Source organism: Amaranthus tricolor, chromosome 16 (assembly GCF_026212465.1).
Source record: "Amaranthus tricolor cultivar Red isolate AtriRed21 chromosome 16, ASM2621246v1, whole genome shotgun sequence".
Classification (NCBI taxonomy): domain Eukaryota; kingdom Viridiplantae; phylum Streptophyta; class Magnoliopsida; order Caryophyllales; family Amaranthaceae; genus Amaranthus; species Amaranthus tricolor.
Window position 1 is genome coordinate 3,630,593 of NC_080062.1, and position 23,005 is coordinate 3,653,597.

At 31.0% G+C, this 23,005-nt stretch overlaps 2 protein-coding genes across 2 annotated transcripts; both read left to right on the forward strand.

Moving 5' to 3' along the window:
* The first annotated feature begins 383 nt into the window (after positions 1 to 383).
* LOC130802979 (uncharacterized) lies at positions 384 to 3,034 on the forward strand. Its single transcript, XM_057667119.1, has 5 exons — positions 384 to 1,019; positions 1,114 to 1,440; positions 1,526 to 1,826; positions 1,992 to 2,111; positions 2,200 to 3,034. The coding sequence occupies exons 1-5, from the start codon at positions 705 to 707 to the stop codon at positions 2,307 to 2,309; spliced, it is 1,173 nt and encodes a 390-aa protein (XP_057523102.1). The 5' UTR covers positions 384 to 704; the 3' UTR covers positions 2,310 to 3,034.
* Positions 3,035 to 17,337: 14,303 nt separating this feature from the next.
* LOC130802980 (uncharacterized) lies at positions 17,338 to 22,469 on the forward strand. Its single transcript, XM_057667120.1, has 3 exons — positions 17,338 to 17,513; positions 18,594 to 19,540; positions 21,876 to 22,469. The coding sequence occupies exon 2, from the start codon at positions 18,639 to 18,641 to the stop codon at positions 19,518 to 19,520; it is 882 nt and encodes a 293-aa protein (XP_057523103.1). The 5' UTR covers positions 17,338 to 17,513; positions 18,594 to 18,638; the 3' UTR covers positions 19,521 to 19,540; positions 21,876 to 22,469.
* The last annotated feature ends 536 nt before the right edge of the window (positions 22,470 to 23,005 follow it).

Genomic DNA, 23,005 nt, shown 5'->3' on the forward strand with positions numbered 1-23,005 from the left:
ATTAGTACATTGGTAAATGTGCCCAAACTAAATACTTCCTCCGTTTTGAAATACTTACTCGATAGATAAGAGTTTTTGACACTATTCATCGTTCAAAATTATTTTAAATATTACAACTAATGCGTAAGAAAAAATATAGTCAAGAAGTATCTTTTTTGAATCGTCTAATCGCATACTTTTATAATATTAAGATTTTAATACTTTTAGATATGTATAATTTAATATATAAATAATCAAAATAACATATTAAATTGCTTAAAAAGTCAAATATAACAAGTATAATGAAACGAAAAAAATAAAATATTAAATTTAAATTTAAATTTAAATAATTAAAAAAATTGAAATAAAATAAAAATGTAATGTCCTCACATATCCCCCGTCCCAGAAACAGTAATAAAGCAGCTTGTCTTCAACATTCTCACCTCCCCACAGCCCACATATCTTTTTCCCTCCCTCTCTGCTTTTTGCTGTTTTCTTCCCCCCAGACCTCCAGTGGGTCCCTCAGCCTGCTATTTCATGACCTACAGACCTTCTTTCTCTCCTTTCCCCTTTATAATTTAATTTTCTTCACGCAGCAAACACATCCATTCATAACTATTCTTTCCCTCTCTCTCTTCTTTCTCTCTCTTCCATTTTCACTACTCTACACTCGATAAAGCTTACTGCTACCCTGTTGGCTGTTGTTGCGACTTCCTACTACAGCTATGGCTGAAGCTTTGAATTCTGAAAACGCTGCGTTTTGGCTTCCGTCTCATTTTCTCACCGACGACGATTTTCTCGCCGACGAGGTGTGCTTAAAGAGAGATACAATTAGAAATGACTTCGACTTGTTTGATAACTCGCTTGCCGGGTTTAACCTTCACTCGTCGCTTGACTCGCCGGTGAGTTCGACTGAGACTGAACTCGGTGATAGTAATGATAGTAACATCAAAAATGATGATGAGTTCATGGCTGAGTTAACTCGCCACCTCGCTCAATCTTCTCTTAATTACTCTTCTGATGAGTCACACAACGTTCAGGTACTTGCCCATCATCTTTCCGTCTGTTGGTAATGAAAATTGTAGATCTGAAAATTATTAATTAAAATTTGTTTGTCTTTTTGTTTTGAAGCAGAAGCCATGGATGTTCTCAACTTCTCCACAATCAACATTAACCGGGTTCGGACCATGGACATCACGAAGCGGGTTTTCGAGCAACGGAAGTCCAAACGGACCTTCTCAAGTTCCGTCACCACCGCTAACACCTCCTGCTAAAAACGACGCCGCTTGGGAGCTTCTATTTGAAGCTGCTGGTCAAGTTGCTCGTCTTAAAATGAACGCTCTTGCTGCTCAAATGAAACAACAAAACCAAAATCGAGGCATTATGAGGGCCCCACAGAACATTCCTTTCTCAGCCAAATCTCATCACCACAACCATAACTCTTTTTATGATTTTCCTCAGGTATAATTTAAACTAATTTGAACTTTAACGGTCTTATTTGAATTTCTGCTTGTGTTTTAATTTTGAATTTTTTGGTTAAGTACAGCATGAACAATTGAAGAGGCAGAGTAATGGAAGGTTTTACTGTCAACATCACAGCCATAACCATAATCAGCAAAGGAGCGCTCCACTTGGGCTCCCACAATCTGCATGGCCTCCTTTGAGGCCTAACCACCATCACCACCACCGTCAACCAAGTAATGGTTCAGGAATGAGGTCAAGCTACCTTAACGGGCCTGGGATACCCGGAATCAAGAGACAGTCAACAGGAACCGGAGTTTTTCTTCCTAGAAGGGTGGGGACCACACCAACTCATCAACAGCCTGAACCACGCAAGAAAGCAAGTGGTATGTTGAATATCTGTTCATTCTTTCTGCGTTGTTCTCTTGTGTCTTAGTCCTTTCTCCTTTGTTGGTCTTTGTCTTAGTCTAAAAAATCACCATGTATCCAGATCTCTAGCAACTTCTATGCTCAAATTCAAACTAATTTGAGTTTTAAATAATTAATTTCAGTGATTCATCCAGCAAGAGTTGTTGAAGTTTTGAACATGAATTACGAAGAAATTAAAATGAAGAATGAGTTTCAATCGAAACACAATTCACGATATGGTACCGGAATGTTGTCTGAACACGGTAATTACTTATTTAAGCTCTTAATTTCAGTAATTATTTGATTAATTCTTTCTGGGTCAAGATTACTTAATACTGTTTGAATTGACAGAGATTTTAATGGCAAGAAGAAACGCATTACTGGAACGACAAAAGAAGAATTTATTGAAGAATGAAATGGTGACACATGAAATCAGTCTACCAAGTGATTGGACTTACTAATCTATTTATGGAGGTTATTTTCTCTCACCTAGTGCTTGTTTTGATGAAGGAGATAGGAGTAGATTTATGGGTGGATCATGTTTGTTACTGGGTATAACATTATATTGAAATTGAAAAAGGAAAAAAAAAGGAGAAAAAAGGTTTTAAAAAATGCAAAAATAAAATTAAGGAAGATGAAGTTAATTGGTAAAGTAGTGGGAAATTGGGAATGATAAAAATAAAAGAGAAGTTGTGTTTTTAATTTTTATAATTACTAATATTAATTTTCCTAGTGTTTATTGAAAGAAGATATGCAGCAGCTTTTGGTGGCACAAGCTTTTGCTTGCTTTAGAAAGGGGAAATTTGAAAAAGAAGGAAGAAATATTACCAAGTTTTAAAAATCTTCATTGATGTAATGCAATAAAGTTTGAGGGTATTTTAGTCAATTTAATAGTATGCTAATTAAGCAATTTATATTTGTAATAGTGATTTAGGTGTTTAATGATGTTAGATAACATATTAGAGGTTTATTTGGAATGGAAAAGGTGGATTTTGTTAGTTTTACCCCTTTTTCAATAGTGGTGATGGTGATAAAAATATGATTTTTGGGGGGTTTTGGCAATTGTGGTTTTTGTAAGAAAATGATGAAAAAAAAGCCCAATAATTAGGTTTTGATAATTTGATGTAATATGATCCCCTTGGTGTTGGGGTTTATAGTTGAATAATGAATGATAATATTTACCTTATAATCTTCATGTTTTTTAATTATTGCATCATCTTATGATAAATGATAATATTTACCGTTTTTTGTTTCTTAAGTCACTATATATGTCCTAAAATACATAAAATATTTGTCAAATTAATTGTAATAATAAGTGAATTACTTGAAAAGTATTTAAAAGATAATATATTCATGTGATATCTCGTTAAATGCTTTTTAATGTATACTTTTTATTATGTATTTTTTTAATTTTTTATTATGTTTTGTTTTAATTTGCATGTAACTTTTTCTCGGACTTTAGAGTTATATCATACTAAAACCTTATCCATTTTGATAATAATAGTATTTTTTAATCTTTTTCAGACCTTAATTATAATGTAGCTTCAACCACTTAAACTAAAATATTATTAGATATAATGATGATTATGACATGATCACAAGTTTATCAAGTTGAATTCATTAATTATGCTCAAAATTACCCAAAATGATATTGTAGGTAATAGTATAACTCCTATTAGGCTATGACCAATATTCATGATTTGGGAATTCTTGAAGCACAATAGTTGCCATAAATCATGGTAAGACCTAAATTTTAATGGGGGCTTAGAATGATTGGTGGAGCTAATGCAGTTAATCATGCAACAATTTTTCAATCAATGATATATGGGTGGATGCATGAATTATTTTTTTTATTATTGTTGAGATTTATGATATTAATAAGTGGGCCATAAGTGAGAGTTTACTAGGACTGGCTATCAAATTCAATTATTTTGGGACATTCCTGTGAATAAGCTTTTCTGAAGTTGCTTGAATTGTTCTCTATTATGCCTTTTCGTTTTCATAGTTTTTTTCTCTATTTGAAAATTAAACACGCTCTATGTGTTGACTTTATGCTTAAATTTAGTTATCACGTCCTCCTATTCTGTCTTACTATTCCATTTGATTTTTCACACTTGTCGAGACAAGATCCCACGTGATTATATTTTAACTTATAAATTAAGAGTAAAATACAAATTAAGAGTTAAGTTAATAGTGTCCAAAAAAATAGGACAATTAGGTTGAATAGGAAGTAGTGTTTTTTTAAAAAAATTGTATTTTGAATTTTAAATTCAAAGTAAATTCTAAAACAATCTTTTCACTAGAAAACCCTATTCTTATATTTTAAATTTAATTTTATTAGAGTTTATAACATATTTTAGGGTCTCAACCATAAGAGCTTAAGCTTAGGTTGTGTTATCGTGTCAGCAAACCAACTAACTAAAACTTTTAGTTGATGGTTGAGGCCTTAAGATATGTTGTATACTTTAACATGTCCACTCACACGAGAGCCCATTTGGGCTAGAAGTGCGATGCAACACAAACTCTCCTCATACGTGACGTAAAATATTCCACTTTAAATGAGGAGTGATTGAAATTCAATTCGTTACATTTTGTCACACTGGCTTCTGATACCATATTAAGAAACCAACACAACCAAAAGTTTAATATGATGGTTGAGGTTTATACTTCCTCTGTTTTTCTTTTAATTGCACCTAAGGACAATTTAACACTACTCATTAATGTCACTTAATTTTCATATTGTTGTTAATCTATAGGTTAAAACATACTCGTGTGGGATCTTGTTAGAATCGTCTCAATGTGAATTTTATTAATATTTACTTTCTATAATTTTTTTGATGTGTATAATTAGAAATATAACAATTAAATTAGTGCATTGGGGCGTGTAAGATGCAAGTAAAAAAAAATAGAGGAAGTACACTTAAAAAATTTGATCAATTGTTTATTGTTTTTTCTTTGTAATTATCAAAATGAACTTATTTATAATAATATTTTGTTCTATATGACTTAATTTAAGATAAATTATGAAATTAATTGGAGAATTTATTTTGGTTGAAACACATATGTAATATTTCTATTTTGGGTAATTATTAACTATTGCGTTATTAAAGAGACAAAAAAATAAAAATTTTAATTTCTTAATAAAAGTTGTAGAATGATTTTTATGTAAATTGTAAACACATGAGTTTGATGAAGGCGGAAGTTGAAGCCAAAAGTTTCATTGCATATGTACAAAAAATGAGAAAGGGAAAGGGAGGAACATGGAATGTAGATGAAGGGAAAATATAGGAGGAGGCAATGAGATGAGTAGGCCCATATAGATAAGGGAAATTACCATAGCCTTATGCTATTTGCGTGAACCCAAGAAGTTCATGGAAAGTGTTCCTCCTTAATGAATTTAGGTGTTGATTGTTTTTTTAAGGAAAAAAGATAAAAAAACTAAAAGTAAATGAAAAAAAAAACTTAAAATCAGGTTTTTAATTGAATTGAAAAATAATTATCTTTTTTGACCATTTAACTAACTAAAAAACTAAAGCTTTTTTTTTAGAAAAAAAAAAAAATTCACCTTTTGTCTCATTAAAACTGTATCATTTAACTCAATTAAATGACAGTTTTTAAAGTCAAATTAGTACTATTTTAATGAGGCAGAGAAAGCATATGATAAATACTACCCCTCCTTTATTTGTTTGTACAAGAACAACAATTTGCAAAGTTACAAGTTATAATTCAAATTTTTTGAGAAAAATTTTTGTTTGATTTTATTCGGTTACTATATATACAAAAAAGGATACTATATTATGAATTAAGAACATTTTAAAAATTATTTCATAGTTACTTTTCTGTATAACATAGTTGCTTTTACAATTATGAGTTTTTGGCTCAATCGCGACCATAGATTTTTTTTATTTTAGTGAAATCAAGGGTGTAAAGTCCTTTTTATCCTTCTCATTTTCAACCCTTTCTCAATAAATTCCTCCCATATATATATATATATATATATATATATATATATATATATATATATATATATATATATATATATATATATATATATATATATATATATATATATATATATATATATATATATATATATATATATATATATATATATATATATATATATATATATATATATATATATATATATATATATATATATATATATCCCAAAAAATAAATTTTAAAACTGGGGCCAATCAAGGTAAGTGGGTAGAGATAGGATGCTGCGAAAGTGTCTGATTTTGTGGGACGAAGTCGAATTTTATATGGATTGATATCTTTGTGGGAGGATGAGCAGCAAGCTAGCAAGTGTCTGAAGTGCTCCCAGCCAAATCTTTTCTTTTACGGTTTTGATTCAAACATCCATCATTTTTACAATTCAAAATATCTGAACATATTTGGCTAAAAATTAAAATACTTTTATTATTAATCATAAACTCAAACTAATAGTAAATCTCTATTTATTAAACTTGCTATATAACAATAATAATAATAATAATAATTTTTTATTACAAACTAGTAAATTAGATAAAGTGAGACTGATCTAAGTAAAATAAGAAATAAAAGAGAATCAAACTCATGACCTTTCTTTGAATAGTGGTTAATGCTCTCCAATTGAGACAATACTCTATTCGCTTGTTACTTCCTTCGTTTCACTACTCGATACACTTGACTATTTAGGCAATCTAATATTTTATTTTGATCAATTATATATTGAACTATAAACATTTAAAAATTAATAAAAATTTAATATTATAAAAGTATGCGATTGGACGATTCAAACAAGATCTCTCTTGACTATATTTTTTTTTACACATTATCCGCAATATATAAAATAAACTTGAACAATAAATAGTGTCAAAAATCATTATATAATGACTATTTCAGAACGGAGAAAGTATATTTAAAAATTAGCCACACTATCCAATTAATTTTTATCCACATATATAATTTATCTTGTTAGTTATTCTTAACATTACGATAAATAATTAACTTGTTTATCTAATTAATCGGAAAAATGCACATTAAAACAATTGACCTCTAAATTTGGACCATAGTTCAACCTGGATAATTATGATTCGTATATAAACTTATTAAACTTAAAATAATTATTATCGTGAGCTTTTATATATAATATGAAATAATTTTATGGTGTTCCTGTCTAGGATGACTGGATAGAATTGATTAAGTTGCTAAATTTGAGTTAGCACTAGCAGAATGGTTTGTTTCAAAAGAGATTGTATTGGTTTGAGATCTAATTTTTTTATCTCACCTTTCTTGTAATGAGATTATCTTGATGACACTTTCTCTACAAGTAACAAGGATTATGATGGTCCAGAGCGATTTTCTGAGGACCTTTTTCAATGCCTAGATGTGTGTCTAGCAAACTCGACCTTACCCTAGTGCACAATTGTTATTAGCTTGAGGAGTTAATACTCGGACTTGTTTGATCAGTGAGGCCAAAGTTTTTCATTTATTCCTTTTGTCTTATAGGAATAAATGAATACTATGTCCCACAATGATTGACTTTAGTAAATATAATTCGTTTTCAGTAAATATTGTTTAAAGTTCAATAAATATAAGAGAGTTGCAACACACTGTACAGAGAATTAAGAACCTATGTTGCTCAACATCCAATGTATTAATCTTTTTGACTTAGACAGACTTGCAACACCTTTTTTTATCATCCAAATGCATTAATTTTGTTCTTTTCTTATTTGGTTTTACATGCATAAAACTCAATTTTATATAAATTACCAAACTAGCAATATATAACAGAAAATAAGACGTGGTGCAGGACTTTACCCAACCCATGTGGCTTCCCTACTTCTTATACTTTGTCCGTTGTATTATATTTACTATATTTGACCTTTTACGCTATTTAATATGTTATTTTGATCATTTAGATATTAAATCATGTACATCTAAAAATTATAAAAAGTTAATATTATGAAAGTATGCGACTAGAAACAAGATCTCGCTTGACTATATTTTTTCTTAAATATCAGTTGTAATATATAAAATAAACTTAAATAATAAATAGTGCTAATAATATAATGTAGGAAGTATTTCAGGACTAAAGAAGTATGTATAATTGAGTGAATGGGATTCCATTAAGCAAGAATCTTTGAACTAATTTTTTATATGGTATGTTATTGTCATTACATTAATTTATTGTACATTAGAAATACTAAACAAAAAAGTGATGAACAGGACAGTATAGTTGTCTTGTAAGCTTAAAACAAGGAGATAAACTCCACAATATGAAACATCATCCTTACTAATTGTAGCTTGCTTAACTCATTAATCTTGTTTGATTATTAATATTAGCATTTGTTTATCCCTTATTTGAATTTAAATATGACATAATCAATAATTTATTTTTGCATTTAAGTCCATATCATATTATTTTCAATATAATAACCAATTTAAATTTTGTGATGTGTCATCTAAAATTACTAACAAATATATAAAAGGGATAAAAGACTTGATAAGTAGAAGTTGAGAAGAGAGCTTGGAGAGCACATGGGAAGAGATGCACCAAGATTCTTTTCGTGTGAGACTTGTTTTACATTATTTATTATTTTGATCTGTCATACTTAATTTGTATTAATTTTATTTTTGGATAATGACCTATTATTTTCTTTTAATTTCATCATTACATTATAACTTTCTTAATTTCATTTAATTAATTTATTCTCTCTTCATTTATTACCATTATCCTATTTTTTCTCTTAAAAAACTTTCACTTTCACTTTGATTCAATTCTAATAGGACTGAGAGAATACTTGCTAGGATCTCTTTGGCTTGACGAAATTTAACCCACTTTTCTTTTTGGTTTATGTCATTATATTTACTAAATTTTTGTTTTTAGCTATGAAATATGCTTTTTTAAAAAAATTGTATGCTTAGAATAAAATTTTTGTTTTATCTTATCTATTATTTTTCTGTAAAATACCAATTTACCGGTTTTTCTAATTTTTTTCACTAATTTGTATATAGGCCAAATTTATGGTGAAATCAGAAATGGACTAGTAAAGCCTTTTAATTGTCTAAATTTAAGCTTATATCTAACTGTCAATTACGTGTACTACATGAACCTAAACGTGGACGATTCGACGGGTCTTCAGCCTTCACCAGCTATATGCTCTAAACATGGGATTTACTACTCTTTAACAATCAAGATTCAAAATTATTAATGAAAACTATTTAAAGGAAACTTTAATTGTTTGATAATCCATTTTTGAGTGGAGGTAGTTTAATTTTTCTATTGAATTTGGTATATTGTAATATGTATTAAGTTAAATTGATATTAATAATCCAATTTCAGCTATTCGTTGTGAATAAATTCAATTTTTTATAATTCAATATTTGCCTTTAATACAGCATATCAATAAACTTTGATGATACCAAACTAAGGCGAATGGTTGAATTACTATAAAATAAAATAAGATTATGTTGCTTGCAAACTGAGGAGTCGAGGAAGACCCAGGAAAACTTGGGATGAGCAAATAAAAGTTGATTCGCATGAGTTAAGCCTTTTCTGCGGACCTGACTAGGGATAGGAGCAGTTGGAGACACCATATCCATGTCTTAGATTACTGATGTTTTCTTAGTTTACCTTTTAATGTCCTTAACCTCTTGCTTGTATCGTTTCTTTTCTATTAGTTCTTTTTTTTTCATTTTGTAGTGGTTCTACCTTTTATAGGCCTCTATGTTATCTTTCACGTGTAATCACGTCGCGTTATCTTCCTCGAACCGAGGGACTCCTTTGGCCGCGCTCTCCTTTATGGGTATATGTCACCTATTTCAAATCAATCATTTGATTTTACTAATGATTTTATTAATGAATAAGTGTGGATCAAGATACAGCATAATGATGGGATAATATGAAACATTAGAGTTTAGTCGACACATGGAATAAGAGATAATCCATATTTTCAAATTTACTATGGAGTATGGAGTAGTCCAATTTGCTTCCACATCCTCCAACCTTCTTCCTAATAAGATTGACAAATTAGAGTGTCTTTACATATCCTTCCAAAACTAAACGTTTTCTTTTTCATATGTTTGATATTCCTTTCGTTTTTATATATTCTTCTTAAAAATACTCCTAATATTTACGAATTTAAATGTTAAATTTTAATTATGATTTTTCATTGATCTATATGAAAAAGTATATTTATATGGGATTTTCATAGATTCGTTTCAATATATATTTTCTATATATTATTTTTTAAAAATTTTTATAATAAACTCACAATTAAAATTATTTGACTTTTAAGTTTGCATTGGAATATGCAAAAAATTAAACGAGAAACAAATAAAAACAAAGGGAGTATTAGATATATAATTAATGCATTTTTGTATCAATGTTTATTTTTTTTCACATATTTTAAATAATATATTATAAGTTGGTGGATAAAAATTCAAGTTGAGGTGCCTCAGTGGTGCTCAAAGAGTCGTGCACCTTGAGCATAAAGTGAAACACTTGTAATGAGTTAACCTAATATTGAAACAGGAGACACTTGTATTTTAGGATAATCATGTATTAGATCTACTTGATTCAAATCAGATCTAAATTCAAATTCATTAATTATAGTTTGAAGGTTTTGAACTTAAATCTGAACCCTTTGAGTCTAATGGGTCTAAAGTTTAAATGGATCTTATTCTTAAGATTAAGGTTTATATTCGTTAAAATTTAACTTTCCAATTCTTAAATATTAGATCAAATGAACATTGTTGAATCTTTATACTCCGAGTTTCGCTTCATAATCATTATTCATATATTAAATTTATCTTTTTTATCTCGTCCACCAATTTTCTCACTCTCCCATAAAACATCTCCTTTTCTTTCTTTATCTTAGGTTGATCACCAAGTTATACTTATAGTATAAGTTATAGATGAATAGAGGGAGTATCTGCTTTGCCACGTTGATGCAATATCATTTATCAAACAAAATTACTATACATCTCGTGTTTACTTTTTTTAAGTACTTCTATATGATAGGTTAATATTATAATATATAAAATTATGTAAAATTAATGAAATGATTCAATTATCAATTTTAAAATTAAGTAAAAGTAATCGAACTCAACTCTTCATAAAAAGTAAAACAGTAAGAAAACATTATTTTCGATCCTAATAATTTTTGAGCCCTAGGCAAAAAAATAAAATAATAGCCTTTATATAAGTAATGTTTTGGTTATTTTTTCACCAAAACACCAATTATGTAGTTTAATAGTTATGCGATAAACTGAAAAACCTAATGCTGCAAGTTCGACCCATAGTAGAAGCCACTTATGCAAATACTAATTTTTAATTTTAAAAATTATTCAATTTAGGTCTTTTCATGAGTTGAGCCCTAGGCACTTGTACTTCAAAACTAACTTTAGAAACGAGCATAAAAAAACATGCATGAGCATATAATTCTTAATAATATTAACATACTTTGAAGTGAAAATGATTGTCCACAAATGGGTACTGAATTAATGATTTGATAGAAGTATATATAAATCTATAAGATAAGGTCCAGCACAAAAGATACAAGTTTGACATCATAGTCCTAATTTTGCAGTTGAAGCAAAGTACTTGCTAAAAATCTACAACCACATGAATAAATTAAAATATAATAAAATTAAGTAAAATTAATGAAATGATTTTGTATTAAGCTTGTTCCTTAAGTAGAGTTGTTTCTTTATTGGGGTCAAATTATGCAACCACCAAAAAAATCCAATTGGATTGTATTACTTTCCAACGCAACTTTCATGTCATTGTCAATAAAACATTTTAACCAAATGAATTAGTTTCTTAACATAGTATTAAATGTCAGCATGACAAGAAATTATCGGTTCAAATCTTAACCACGCTTCATTAAAAGTTGAATATTCAGCGCCTGTGCGCATCCCCGCTTGTAGTCCAATGGCTCTCGTTTGAGGGGCTGTATTAGAGTATATAACTTATCATGGAGCCTCCACCATCAACTTAGGCTTTTGGTTGAGTTGGTTCCTTGACAGAACCTACTCAACCAAAAGCTTAAGCTAACGGTGTGGCTTCAAGATATGTTATATACTCTATAGTCATATGGTAGAACCATTCACTCCTCTAACTTATTTAACATCATCATCATCATCATATCCAGTGTATCCACCTCATAGGGACCTATGAGCAAGGTCTGGGGAGGGAAGGAAAAGGAAACCCGTACCCATAAAGGAGGATGCGGTCAAAGAGTCCCCCGACTCAAAACTGATCCTCCGAAGAAGTTTTTCCTGCCTTTACTCGCCGACCTGCACCATAAGTTATATACTCTATATTCATATAGTAGAACCATTCACTCCTCTAACTTATTTAGCATCATTTGCTATTTTGTTTCTTATATATATTTTGCATCATTTTTATTTTAAACAATAATTCATAATTTTTAAATTTTATCCATGTATTTTAATTCTATTAATTTCATTCACATAACTTACATTTCATTATCAACTTGAGAATCAAATTTGATAATTACCTTTTATTTCAATTGAAATATACACCGCTTTTTTAGGGGAACTTGAATTTAATTTTCTCTTCTTTCTCAAACATTCCCTCTATAAGATGAAAACAACATACTCTTAAGAAAAAAATTTCTTTGCCTTGGGGAAAAAAAACTCCTACAAGATCAACATCCCTTCAATCAATAATGATGATGATAGGAGTAGATTGAGACATGTTAAGGGGATCGAATTCATCCATGATATAAGAATTTCTTGCGTATGAAATACTTCCATAAACATTAGTGCAATAACTTCAGAAATAATCCCCCTTTTCTGAACTGATTGCAAAGGTATGATATTATAGTATTTTTTAAAAATAGTAAGGACGATTAAATTGTATAAATAAGATTAAATTAAGAGAAAATAAAATAAGATATGTATATAGAAATTAAAGAAAATCATCAACCAAAATACCAAAATAAAAATTTTGTAAAATTTAAAGGATAAACTAAAGTGAAAGTGCTACAATTTCTTAGGTCAAAGGGAGTAAGTGTAAGGTTAGTGCATGTTCAACCACATAGGCTACATAGAACTTATGTTTAGTTTAGTACTATACTTTCATATAATAGTATTAGGTTAAGTTCTACTACACTATATTACAATACTCCAAAGTATCATCATCATATTCAATATATTTCGCTCATAGGAAATTATAATCAGGTTCTGAGGAAAAAAGAAAGGCGACAACCCATATCCATTAAGAAGGATGTGACTAAAAAGTCCATTGAGTCGAATAAAATACAAATAAATTTGCAAAAATTTTAACTTTTATCATCGACCTACAATTTCTTTGCAGGACTCTATCTATGATTTCTTTGTAGGACTCTATCTATTTGAAAGATAAATTGAATACGTACATTTTATAGAGAAGTTATGGATATATGTGCTACCTTTCTAGTTCCTCCCTTGAACCCTAAATTATACCGGATATATATTGAATTGATGACCATCATTACGTATATAATGTCTTGATGCTAAAATTGTTGGAGCCAATTGAGGCAAGATTAACTGGTTAAGGAACAATATAAGGGTTATACAAAAACCACTTTATTCCATCTCGGGCTATCACTTTGCCTCACAACTTTACTGCTTAGTTTTCACTATTGCCTAATAATTTTGTCTCACATTTGATTTGCTTTAGTCAGAGGCTCAGAGCCAATAAAACCTTATCCAAACTACCTGTTTTTTCTTGCTTCTTCCGTTCAAAATAGCCACTACACAATTATATTTAATATTGTTCATTATTTGAATTTATTTTATATATTGTTGTTTATATGTTACTAAAAATATAGTCAAGTAAGATCTTATATGAATCGTCTAATTATGTAATTTTTTGCAATATGGAATTTTTAAGATTTTTAGTTATATAAATGATTAAAATAACTAAAAATCTTCAAGATATAAATGATTAAAATAACGCATTTGATTACGTAATAAAGTAAAATACATCAAAGTATAATAGAACGGAGGAAGTATTACTTTACGTGAAAATTGGACACAGGACATTATATGAAAAAGCGGTGTTTGCTCGGTATTCGCTTCAATTGACAAATCAAATTGCTATTTACTATTATGTCACGTAGGGAGATTCTGAGCATGTTCAATATATTTGATTCGCACAGAATTCTAAAAAATTGAAGGTCTTAATATTAAATTACGTTGTACGATATATTAAGTTTTTAAAGGTACAAATTTGTTAGTTAAAATTGCACAAACTTTTAAAAAATCTGTCAATTTTTACTCCGCCTCTATTTACCACACACAAAGAATATTCATAAATCATAACCCATATGACTAAGTATTAAAAAGAAAAAAAATAAAAATATCAAGAATTAATTTACATTGATTAACAAGTGACTGATGATAATCCTCATGTAGTTGATACATAATAGATAATATAATATAATTTTTTAATTACAGTGTAGGCCGAAGAAAGCAGTGGGCTAGGCTTAAGAAAAATGGTATTTGCTCTCTAAATAAGAAAGACAAGTCTTAACTCTGGAATAGATGATATAATATAGGAGTAATTAATATTATTTAATACATAATAGATTTTAGTGCTACAATATCATAACTCATACACTACATTGCTAGAATGCAAATTTAATTATCACTTAGAATGGGGCTTCTAAACTACATTATTATTAATTGCTCCTCCCTCTTATTCATTATCATTGTTTTATTTATTTTTGCACGTTTGAAAATTCACATATTCAATTTTAATTGTCTTAAGTTTGCATATAATTAAAATTATAAACAACTCTCCTATAATACCGTCTCACAGTGAGACGGGGCCATATGAGTAACCCAAAAGATTAAACTGCTGCAATTTTAGTGATTATAAAAATGACATTGAAAAGGTAACCAACTCTTTTAGTTTTTGGGCCAACCTATTTTAAGTCGTTTCATGATGAGACGGTCTTAATAAAGAATTTATCAATTATAAAATGTTGATATTAATAAAATTTACAATGAAACAAATCAAACAATGTTTTACTAAACTATTCTTTAACTAATAGGTTAAAAATAAATTATAAATTAAGAGCAGTTGATGAATAAAATTAATAAACCAAATGAAACAATAATAGCTACAAATAGGAGGATAGTATATGAATTAAAAGTATAGATTTTGATGTGTGCAGATTCGGAATGAATATACACGATTATTTTGGAAGTCATGTTTATTTCACTTATCAACTATGCTTATGAGATATCGTCCCTCAATAAGACAACCTCTAAACAACGAGTCTATGTTATCACATTTTGTATTGATTGAACTTTTTAACCCACATCACAAAATGAAACCACCTCACAAAATAATTTGTGTTTGATTAATTTTATTGGAAATGTTGGGGCATAAAAACATGTGATTGAAGCACAAAAAAAGTAAGAGAGCTAGCCTAAACAAAAATTTAAACCTTCTAATTTATGGTATTATTTGTATGATCAAAGACCTTTTATATGTCCAAAACCCCCCACTCATAATTATTCAATGTTATGTAAATATTTAGAAACCAAGCGTCTCTTTTGACCGCACTCTTCTTTATGGGTATGAGCTTCCGTCTTTCTTCCCTTTTCAGATCCTGACCATAGTTTTTTATAAGCAAGATATACTGAATATGGTGATGATGATGTAAATATTCAGAAAACTTTTTGGTACTTTATAATGATTTAAAGCATCTTAGTCATTAGAGGGTCCTCAAGTATGTGTATAATCAAGCATAATAATGTTGTTGATCAATAATGGGAAAAAAGTCGATTGGGTTGCATGCATAATTTGGCAACAAACGAAAATGTCAAAGATTGTCACATGATGAGGCAAATACATCTACCAAGGCGTGCCTTTGTAGCAATCATATCAGAGTCAGACCATATGAAAACATTATCATTTTAATAAATGATTCTTAACCTAAGTATTCTAAGGAACATTAAGGTATAATGGGGCAAAGGATCTCCTTGATATAAACTTTAACTTTGTATAGCACTAATAATGTTTAGGGGTGAACACATAAAGATGGATAAGATTTAAATCATATTTATGTGAAAGGCTAGAGGTTGCTAGTGAAAGTAGATTGAGATGGTTTGAACATATTAAAAGGATTTTTGGTAGTATTTGATAATATAAAATTCATTTGAAAATAAAGAATTTAAATTTGGTATTCAAATTCAAGAATTATAAATGACACCTATACACTTGAAATTTGCAAAATTTGATACTTGACCCATTTTACATTGTTATTGGAATTTTATGGAATGGACCCAATTCCACATTTCCAAATTCAAGATTTGCCAAACATAGTATTTGGCCCGATTCAACATTTAAAAATTAATTCCAAGTTGCCAAACATACCATAAGGGAATACCATTGATGCACATGTGAGTAAAGTAGAAACACATCACAGTTGATGGAAAGAGTAGTCATGATACGTCTAAGAAAAGCTAGAAAAACAAATTAGAAATGGCATGAACGAGTTGCATCTCTTTGAAGATTTGACTAGGAACAAAAATAGTAGGAGGCTTCAAAATCGTGTCCTATACCATCGATAATTATCTTTGCTATAATTATTGTTTGTGGATTTATGATTGTTATTTCTGTTTCTTTTACTTTATGTAATTAGCCTTGCTATTTGACATGGCTTACCTTATCTTACTGATTCTCTATCCTAAGGCGTGCATTTAGTCATTTGTATTAATTTGTAGGTCATGTGTCTGCCACAATCTCCTTATCTCTTTTGTAAGAGTACGAATCTGTCGTCGTCTAACCCTCCAAGACGATCAGTAATACTATTAAGCAGGATATAGAAGAGGAAGAATTGATGATGCAAAAGATTAGGTTGCACATAAGCAGTGGCTGAGCTATTGCCTTTGCTTTCCAACTGCTTTCAGCCCATATCGACTCAATTGGTCATAGAATATAGTTTGGATAGATTATTGTCTCGGCCCAATATATTAAGCAGCCCAATATACATCAAATTCAGTATTCACCGCTACTAACAAGTAACAACACACTACATAACTATAAAGAATACTGACTGAGCGACTCTTGTATGAGACTATTTCTCGGTGATATGACTTAAAAATATAAAGCTTATATTCTTATAATTTATATTATTTTACCTATTTAACTAATATAATGGACGCTTTTCAGAGTAAAACTGCTAAAGCCGCCTCATAAAATAAGCTTTAATGGGTTGGGCCTGGGGGACGTCTCTCAAAAAGACGGTCTCTCAAGAGATCGGCTATAAATTTTATAAGTGACTATTTCTCATTTAGACTATCACAAAATAAAAAGACTATATTTGCATATATTAGTTGGACTATTTAACCCACACATCCCACTCAGATCCAATTAGGCATTTGGGCTTGGACCTGATTAAGAACTCAAGCATGGGCCCGATTAAGAATTCGGGTCTGGGCCCTATATATTAAAGTTGAACTATTTTTATTTGTCTTCTAAACCCTACTGAGTAGTCACTTGACAAGTGAAACCCTCGCCCCTCCGAGCTCTTCGAGCTTTTGTCCTTCAATTTTTCAAACTAATTTATCGATCAATTTGGAAGATAAATCTCTATCTGTAGCATTAATCAAACTAATTTATCGAAGTAAATCAAGCTCGCAATATTGAGGTAATGTATATCGCGTTTGAATTTCTTTCTGCTTTGAATATAAATGTGGGGGTTGAATTTTGGGTATTTAGACAACTTTCCAGTAGATTCTAGTTTTGAAATTGGTTGAATGTTTGATTTTTATGGTTAATTGCTTACTCTAGTGTGTAATTTACAAACTTTAACGCATTTCATGATTCATTCAAGTGATTGATTGGTTATTGCATGATGCCCACCAACTGTTTGATGAAATGTTGTGTTTTATAAATCTGTTTTTCAATTGTTTTGTTGATTTTGTTGATTTCTACAAGATGGGTAACTGGTATTTAGGATGTGGGATCCTATGTTTACATGACGTTCAACCTGTTAGGGATCGTAATTCCTGATATCTCCCAACTGTTCGATGAAATCCTGGACTTTATGAACCTTATTTTTGGGGTTAAGGTTTTGGCATTGTTGTTGCTATTGTCATATGTTTTGTGCAATGATGTTACTGAATGATGCGTATGCATGGATGAAATATGAGATGTTGTGAGCAAAGGTGAGATTTAGGTGATGGAGGGCCAATAATTTTTTATCAGTATCATAGAAAGGATTTCACATGATGGGGGGGAGCGAAAAGTGTCAAATTTTTAGGGCATTTGAGCTGCGAGCCCAATGGGCAATGTAACTAAATGTAGAGTTACAATAATATGTGGGTCAAATGGTTCAGATATACTACAATTTATTGATTTTTAAGGGGGTCAGTGGCTGACCTTGGTCCTAAGGTAGCTTTGCCTTTGGCTGTGAGGTCTTCAAGAAATACTTACTTTTGGCTTTCTTAATATTTATTGTACCTGAATACTATTACTGTGTACCAGTTAATAATTGTTTGTTTACATTTTTTGTGGATGATAAGATAAAGTTGCTACTTGAGATATATAATCATGCTTTTGTTCCCTTATTGCTTCTCCTTCATCAACGAGGACAAATTTTTATGGCTTTCATAACTAATTCTAAAGTAAAGCTTATTTACTTGTATAATTGAGTTGATGGAGTTTCTTATTGCTTTATTGAAATGTATTAGTGCATTATTAACAATTTGAGGCATTATATGTGCAGGTAATATTGGTCTTTTGTAGTTGAAAGAGGAACAATCTGACCAACATGTCGATGTCTAAAGGTTCAAAGATGCTTCAATTCATCAATTACCGTATGCGGGTAACTATCCAAGATGGGCGGCAATTTGTTGGGAAATTTATGGCCTTTGACCGTCATATGAACCTTGTCCTTGGCGATTGTGAGGAGTTTCGTAAGCTTCCTCCCACTAAAGGAAGCAAAACAAACCCTAACGAGGAGAGAGAAGAACGCCGTACCCTTGGCCTGCTCCTTCTTAGGGGCGAAGAAGTTATTTCCATGACTGTTGAAGGTCCTCCCCCTCCTGAAGAGTCACGTGCCAAGTCTGCAAATGCAGCTGCTATGCTTGGTCCTGGTCTAGGCCGAGCTGCTGGACGTGGTATTCCTACTGCACCTCTTGTGCAGGCTCAGCCTGGTTTGGCAGGTCCCGTTCGTGGTGTGGGTGGCCCAGCTCCTGGCATGATGCAGCCTCAGATCTCCCGACCACCAATGCCAGCCCCTCAGCTCTCAGCTCCTGCAATGTCTTACCCAGGCGCACCTGTGATACGTCCACCAGGTCAGCAGATTCCTGGATTCCCACCTCCAGGTGGACCACCACAGATGCCTCCTAGAGGTCCACCTCCTCAGATGCCTCCCCCAGGTCAGTTCCCGCCTGGTTCCAGGCCTGGTACAGCTCCTCCAGGTCATTTTCAAATGCCTCCTCAGTATGCCCAACGCCCTGGGATGCCTGCTCCACCTCCTCCAATGATGCGCGGCCCACCACCTCCTCCCAGGCCTGGGATGCCAGCGCCACCACCTCCTCGCCCAGGCATGCCACCACCCCCTGGGGGACAGGTGCCTGGCTATGGACCTCCTCGTCCGGGGATGCCACCTCCTCCAAATTCTCAACAGCCACCTCAGAACCAACAGTAGTTAAGCTTCTGGGAACTTTGGTATGTTTGTTGCTCTTGTAAGAAAGTTTACCTATTTGCATTGCTCTTTTTTATGGCATAAGTTTATTATCCCTTGAATCCTAGTTTCATATTATTGTATTGTTAATACCTAATACCAGTCATATTGATATTTAATTCAGTTTGTGAGCTTTTGAAATTTAGATTTGACAAATCTGAAACATTTTTTAAATAAAAAATTTACATCTGCGTTTTATAGAGGTTCCAATTTCTTTCACAATTGCATGCTAGATATATTTTATTGTGAATCTTCTTGGAAGGAGCTAGGTTTTTAACCATTTTGATATCCCTAAACGTTGTGTAGATATCTGGCATAGTGTGATTGGCCTAAACTTGTACAAGTACCTTAAAACCCATCATTGTGGGATTTTGAGATGCATGTAGATTTGAAATTGCCTTTTACCTTGCAAAACAAATGCTCCATTTGCCCTCTCTAGTGTGATGATATATATATATATATATATATATATATATATATATATATATATATATATATATTTGTTTTTATGTATTAGTATTTTGATTTGGACGATTCCAAACTAAATTTACATTTAGTTAAGGGAAATTCTACATGGTAGCAATAATGTGTCGGAAAACTAGTTGTAATAATACGTCTTTTTTATTTTTCCACATAGTAGCATCAATTTTTCATGTTTATAAAAATCGTAGTAAACGGGTTGAAGTTAACAATTTTCTTTGTTTTATGTATTTAATCAAAAAAAACCCAACCCAAAACCACCTCCCCACGTGCTACCCTGCGACCCCCTCCCAAATAAAAATTGAGCTTATAATTTCATAGTATTATTTCATTGTAAAACTGAGTAGAAAGAATCAATCGTGTTCTATGATCATAATGTGTTAGTGAGCTGAGTAGAAATTGATGATCATCATTTATTTCCAATGAATAGATATTATTCCCATTTCCCTTCACCCTCCATTTTTCCCCCTCCTATAAAAATTCAGGGTTTTGTTGAATAGCATGGCTGCAGGGTATGAGCCCTAATATGAACTCCTAATGAAGTTGTTTGCGTGAGATCTCCATTACAGCTAAATCTTTTGGTGGTTTTTTTCTGTTCATCATTCCAGATGGTTCTTTCTTGGTTTGACGTGATTACAATATCAGTTAAATTATGGGTCACTTAATTGAAATAGGAGAAATTTCAAAACAGGGGAAAAAGAGGGAAAGAAATTTGGGAGTTTTGGTTAATGTTAGATCTTTTGTTTAATGGAGAAATGAGTGGAATAAATAAGAATTAGTAATGGAGAAGAAAATAAAATGTGGGGAATGGGCTGTTGGTGGGGGACGGTGTGTAAGGATTTGGTTTTTATTTTTTTTTAAATTAATTAATTTATTTTTTAATCATTTAACCATAAACTAGAAAAGGAAAAGACTTAAAAAAACCCAAAGTTAATGGAAGATGATGTTTGTTGATGGAATTTGCTATAACCTTGTTGCTATCATGTGGATTGTGGACAAATAAAAATAAGTGCTAAACTAGCATTTTGTTAGACCTTGTTGCGACCATATATAATTTCTCATAAATTAAATCTCGATTAACATGTTGATTAAGCACATTCAACCCAAAAATAACCCGGCTTAAAACATTATTCCCAAAAACTGATTTAAAGTATTGTCTTGAAAATTTTCCTTTTAGGTTACATTTGAACCATGCCTTCCATGTAACAACGTCTTTGTTCTCTAAGAGTTATAATTGTGTATATTCAAATTCTCCAATGCCTGCTAGGTGAGCGCCTAGGTAAGAGCCACTTAATGAATTTGCAGTTATGCAGTGTACTGTTGATGTAACATTGAAAGAAAGTTGAAACCGTGTCTAGTTTTAGCGACATAGTATGTCTTGTACCTGAACCTGCCTATATTACAATTGGTTGATGGGAAATATGTAGAGGCTATGTTTTTTGTCACTTGTTTAACCACACAAGGCCATTATATTTTTTTATATTTGTATTCAATTTGGCTATATCTAGGTGTATGAGTAGGTATTTTTCTTTGGTCTATTCTTTTTCCTCATGCTCTCTGTTTGGAACGCTTTATTTTCCTGATGTGTTTTGGCATGTCAAAATTGCAAAGTTCCCAACTGCCAGTTAATACTCCTAATGTTGTTAGGTCAAGTATTTTTTTGTGTGTTTAGCTCAATTTGATCTTTATTGGTCGGAAAATTATTTCCCCCCATCTCATCTGCACTTGCCTAAAAAGGAAAAGAAGTGCATTGGTGTATTTGTTTCGTGCGTGACTATTTTAATTTTTATTCTTTCATGTGAAAGAACCAGTTTCTCACGTTCACTATCTGTTTGGCAGGCATTACATGATGGTACTGAAACTATGGCCTATAAACATTTTGCTACGATCAGCTTAGTTCTGACCTGGTTTTGCGATGGAAGTACAGAGAAGGAAATGGTTCTTTAGAGAGTGCGAGCATCACTGAGCATGCTCATCGAATGTGTGTAGAACGTTTGTTACGATTTAATAGATAGTAGTATTAGTGCAGCTTTGTCAAAATTTCCTTAGAAAGGAACCGATATGTTTATTCTTGTGACTTGTCTATTTTCCTGAGGAAACCTTGCGATTTCTTGCTGCTGGGACATAATTGAGTTCACTATTAGTTAGCGTAACCACCTCCCATCGCCCATCGACTGGCCATTTGGAGGCTGGAGATCTGAGATTTCTATTGCTGTCTCAAAAAACATTGACGAAATACGAAAGACTACTGATTTTCGCGTAGTCAATATTCATTTCCAATAGACCTGTTCCTATCTTATGCTTGTTTTATTACTGAAGAGTACAGAAATAAATTTGAGCGTGCTTTGGATGAAAATTTGTTTCTAAATAAATTTGTACACTCTGTTCCATTGTTTTCCATTTTCGAAAATAATAGATATCCCCCCTTATTCAGCCTAAGTGTTCCATTTTAATTTTAGATTTGCTAAATTGTTTATTTTTATCATTAATATCTTTAATTGTGCATGATAATTTTTAAATATTTTTCATTAGTAATTTTTGTTTTGAGATGAATTAAATATAGCATAATTATGTTATAGATAAGAATAAACTATAATAGAAGATATTGATAAATAGTGTTAAAAGTTAAATGAGACACTTATGAAGTTTATGCCGAATGAGTATTGAAATTAAATGAAATGGAGTATTTATTTGATGATAAATAGACGTTAATAATTCAATTTATTGCTTGTTGACTTAAATGAACTTGTTATGTTAATAGTAATTAAAACACTTAAAAATCTTCATTTTTCAAAATGAATTTTCATATGCCAAACAAATCTTCTTATTCATTAACGGACACATGTTATGTCTGATTATTTTAGAATAATAAAAGGTCCATTTTTATTCAGCGGATGGATAATAATTTAAATTATTAATGTCAATATTTTTTTCATATAAGGATTATTAATCGAAAAGTATATTTGATT

Bases quoted from the DNA above. Each gene is read 5' to 3' on its own strand.
- LOC130802979 (XM_057667119.1), top strand. From the start codon at position 705: ATGGCTGAAGCTTTGAATTCTGAAAACGCTGCGTTTTGGCTTCCGTCT. The intron at 1,020-1,113 runs GTACTTGCCCAT...GTTTTGAAGCAG, and splicing joins ATGAGTCACACAACGTTCAG to AAGCCATGGATGTTCTCAAC. The intron at 1,441-1,525 runs GTATAATTTAAA...GGTTAAGTACAG, and splicing joins CTTTTTATGATTTTCCTCAG to CATGAACAATTGAAGAGGCA.
- LOC130802980 (XM_057667120.1), top strand. From the start codon at position 18,639: ATGTCGATGTCTAAAGGTTCAAAGATGCTTCAATTCATCAATTACCGT.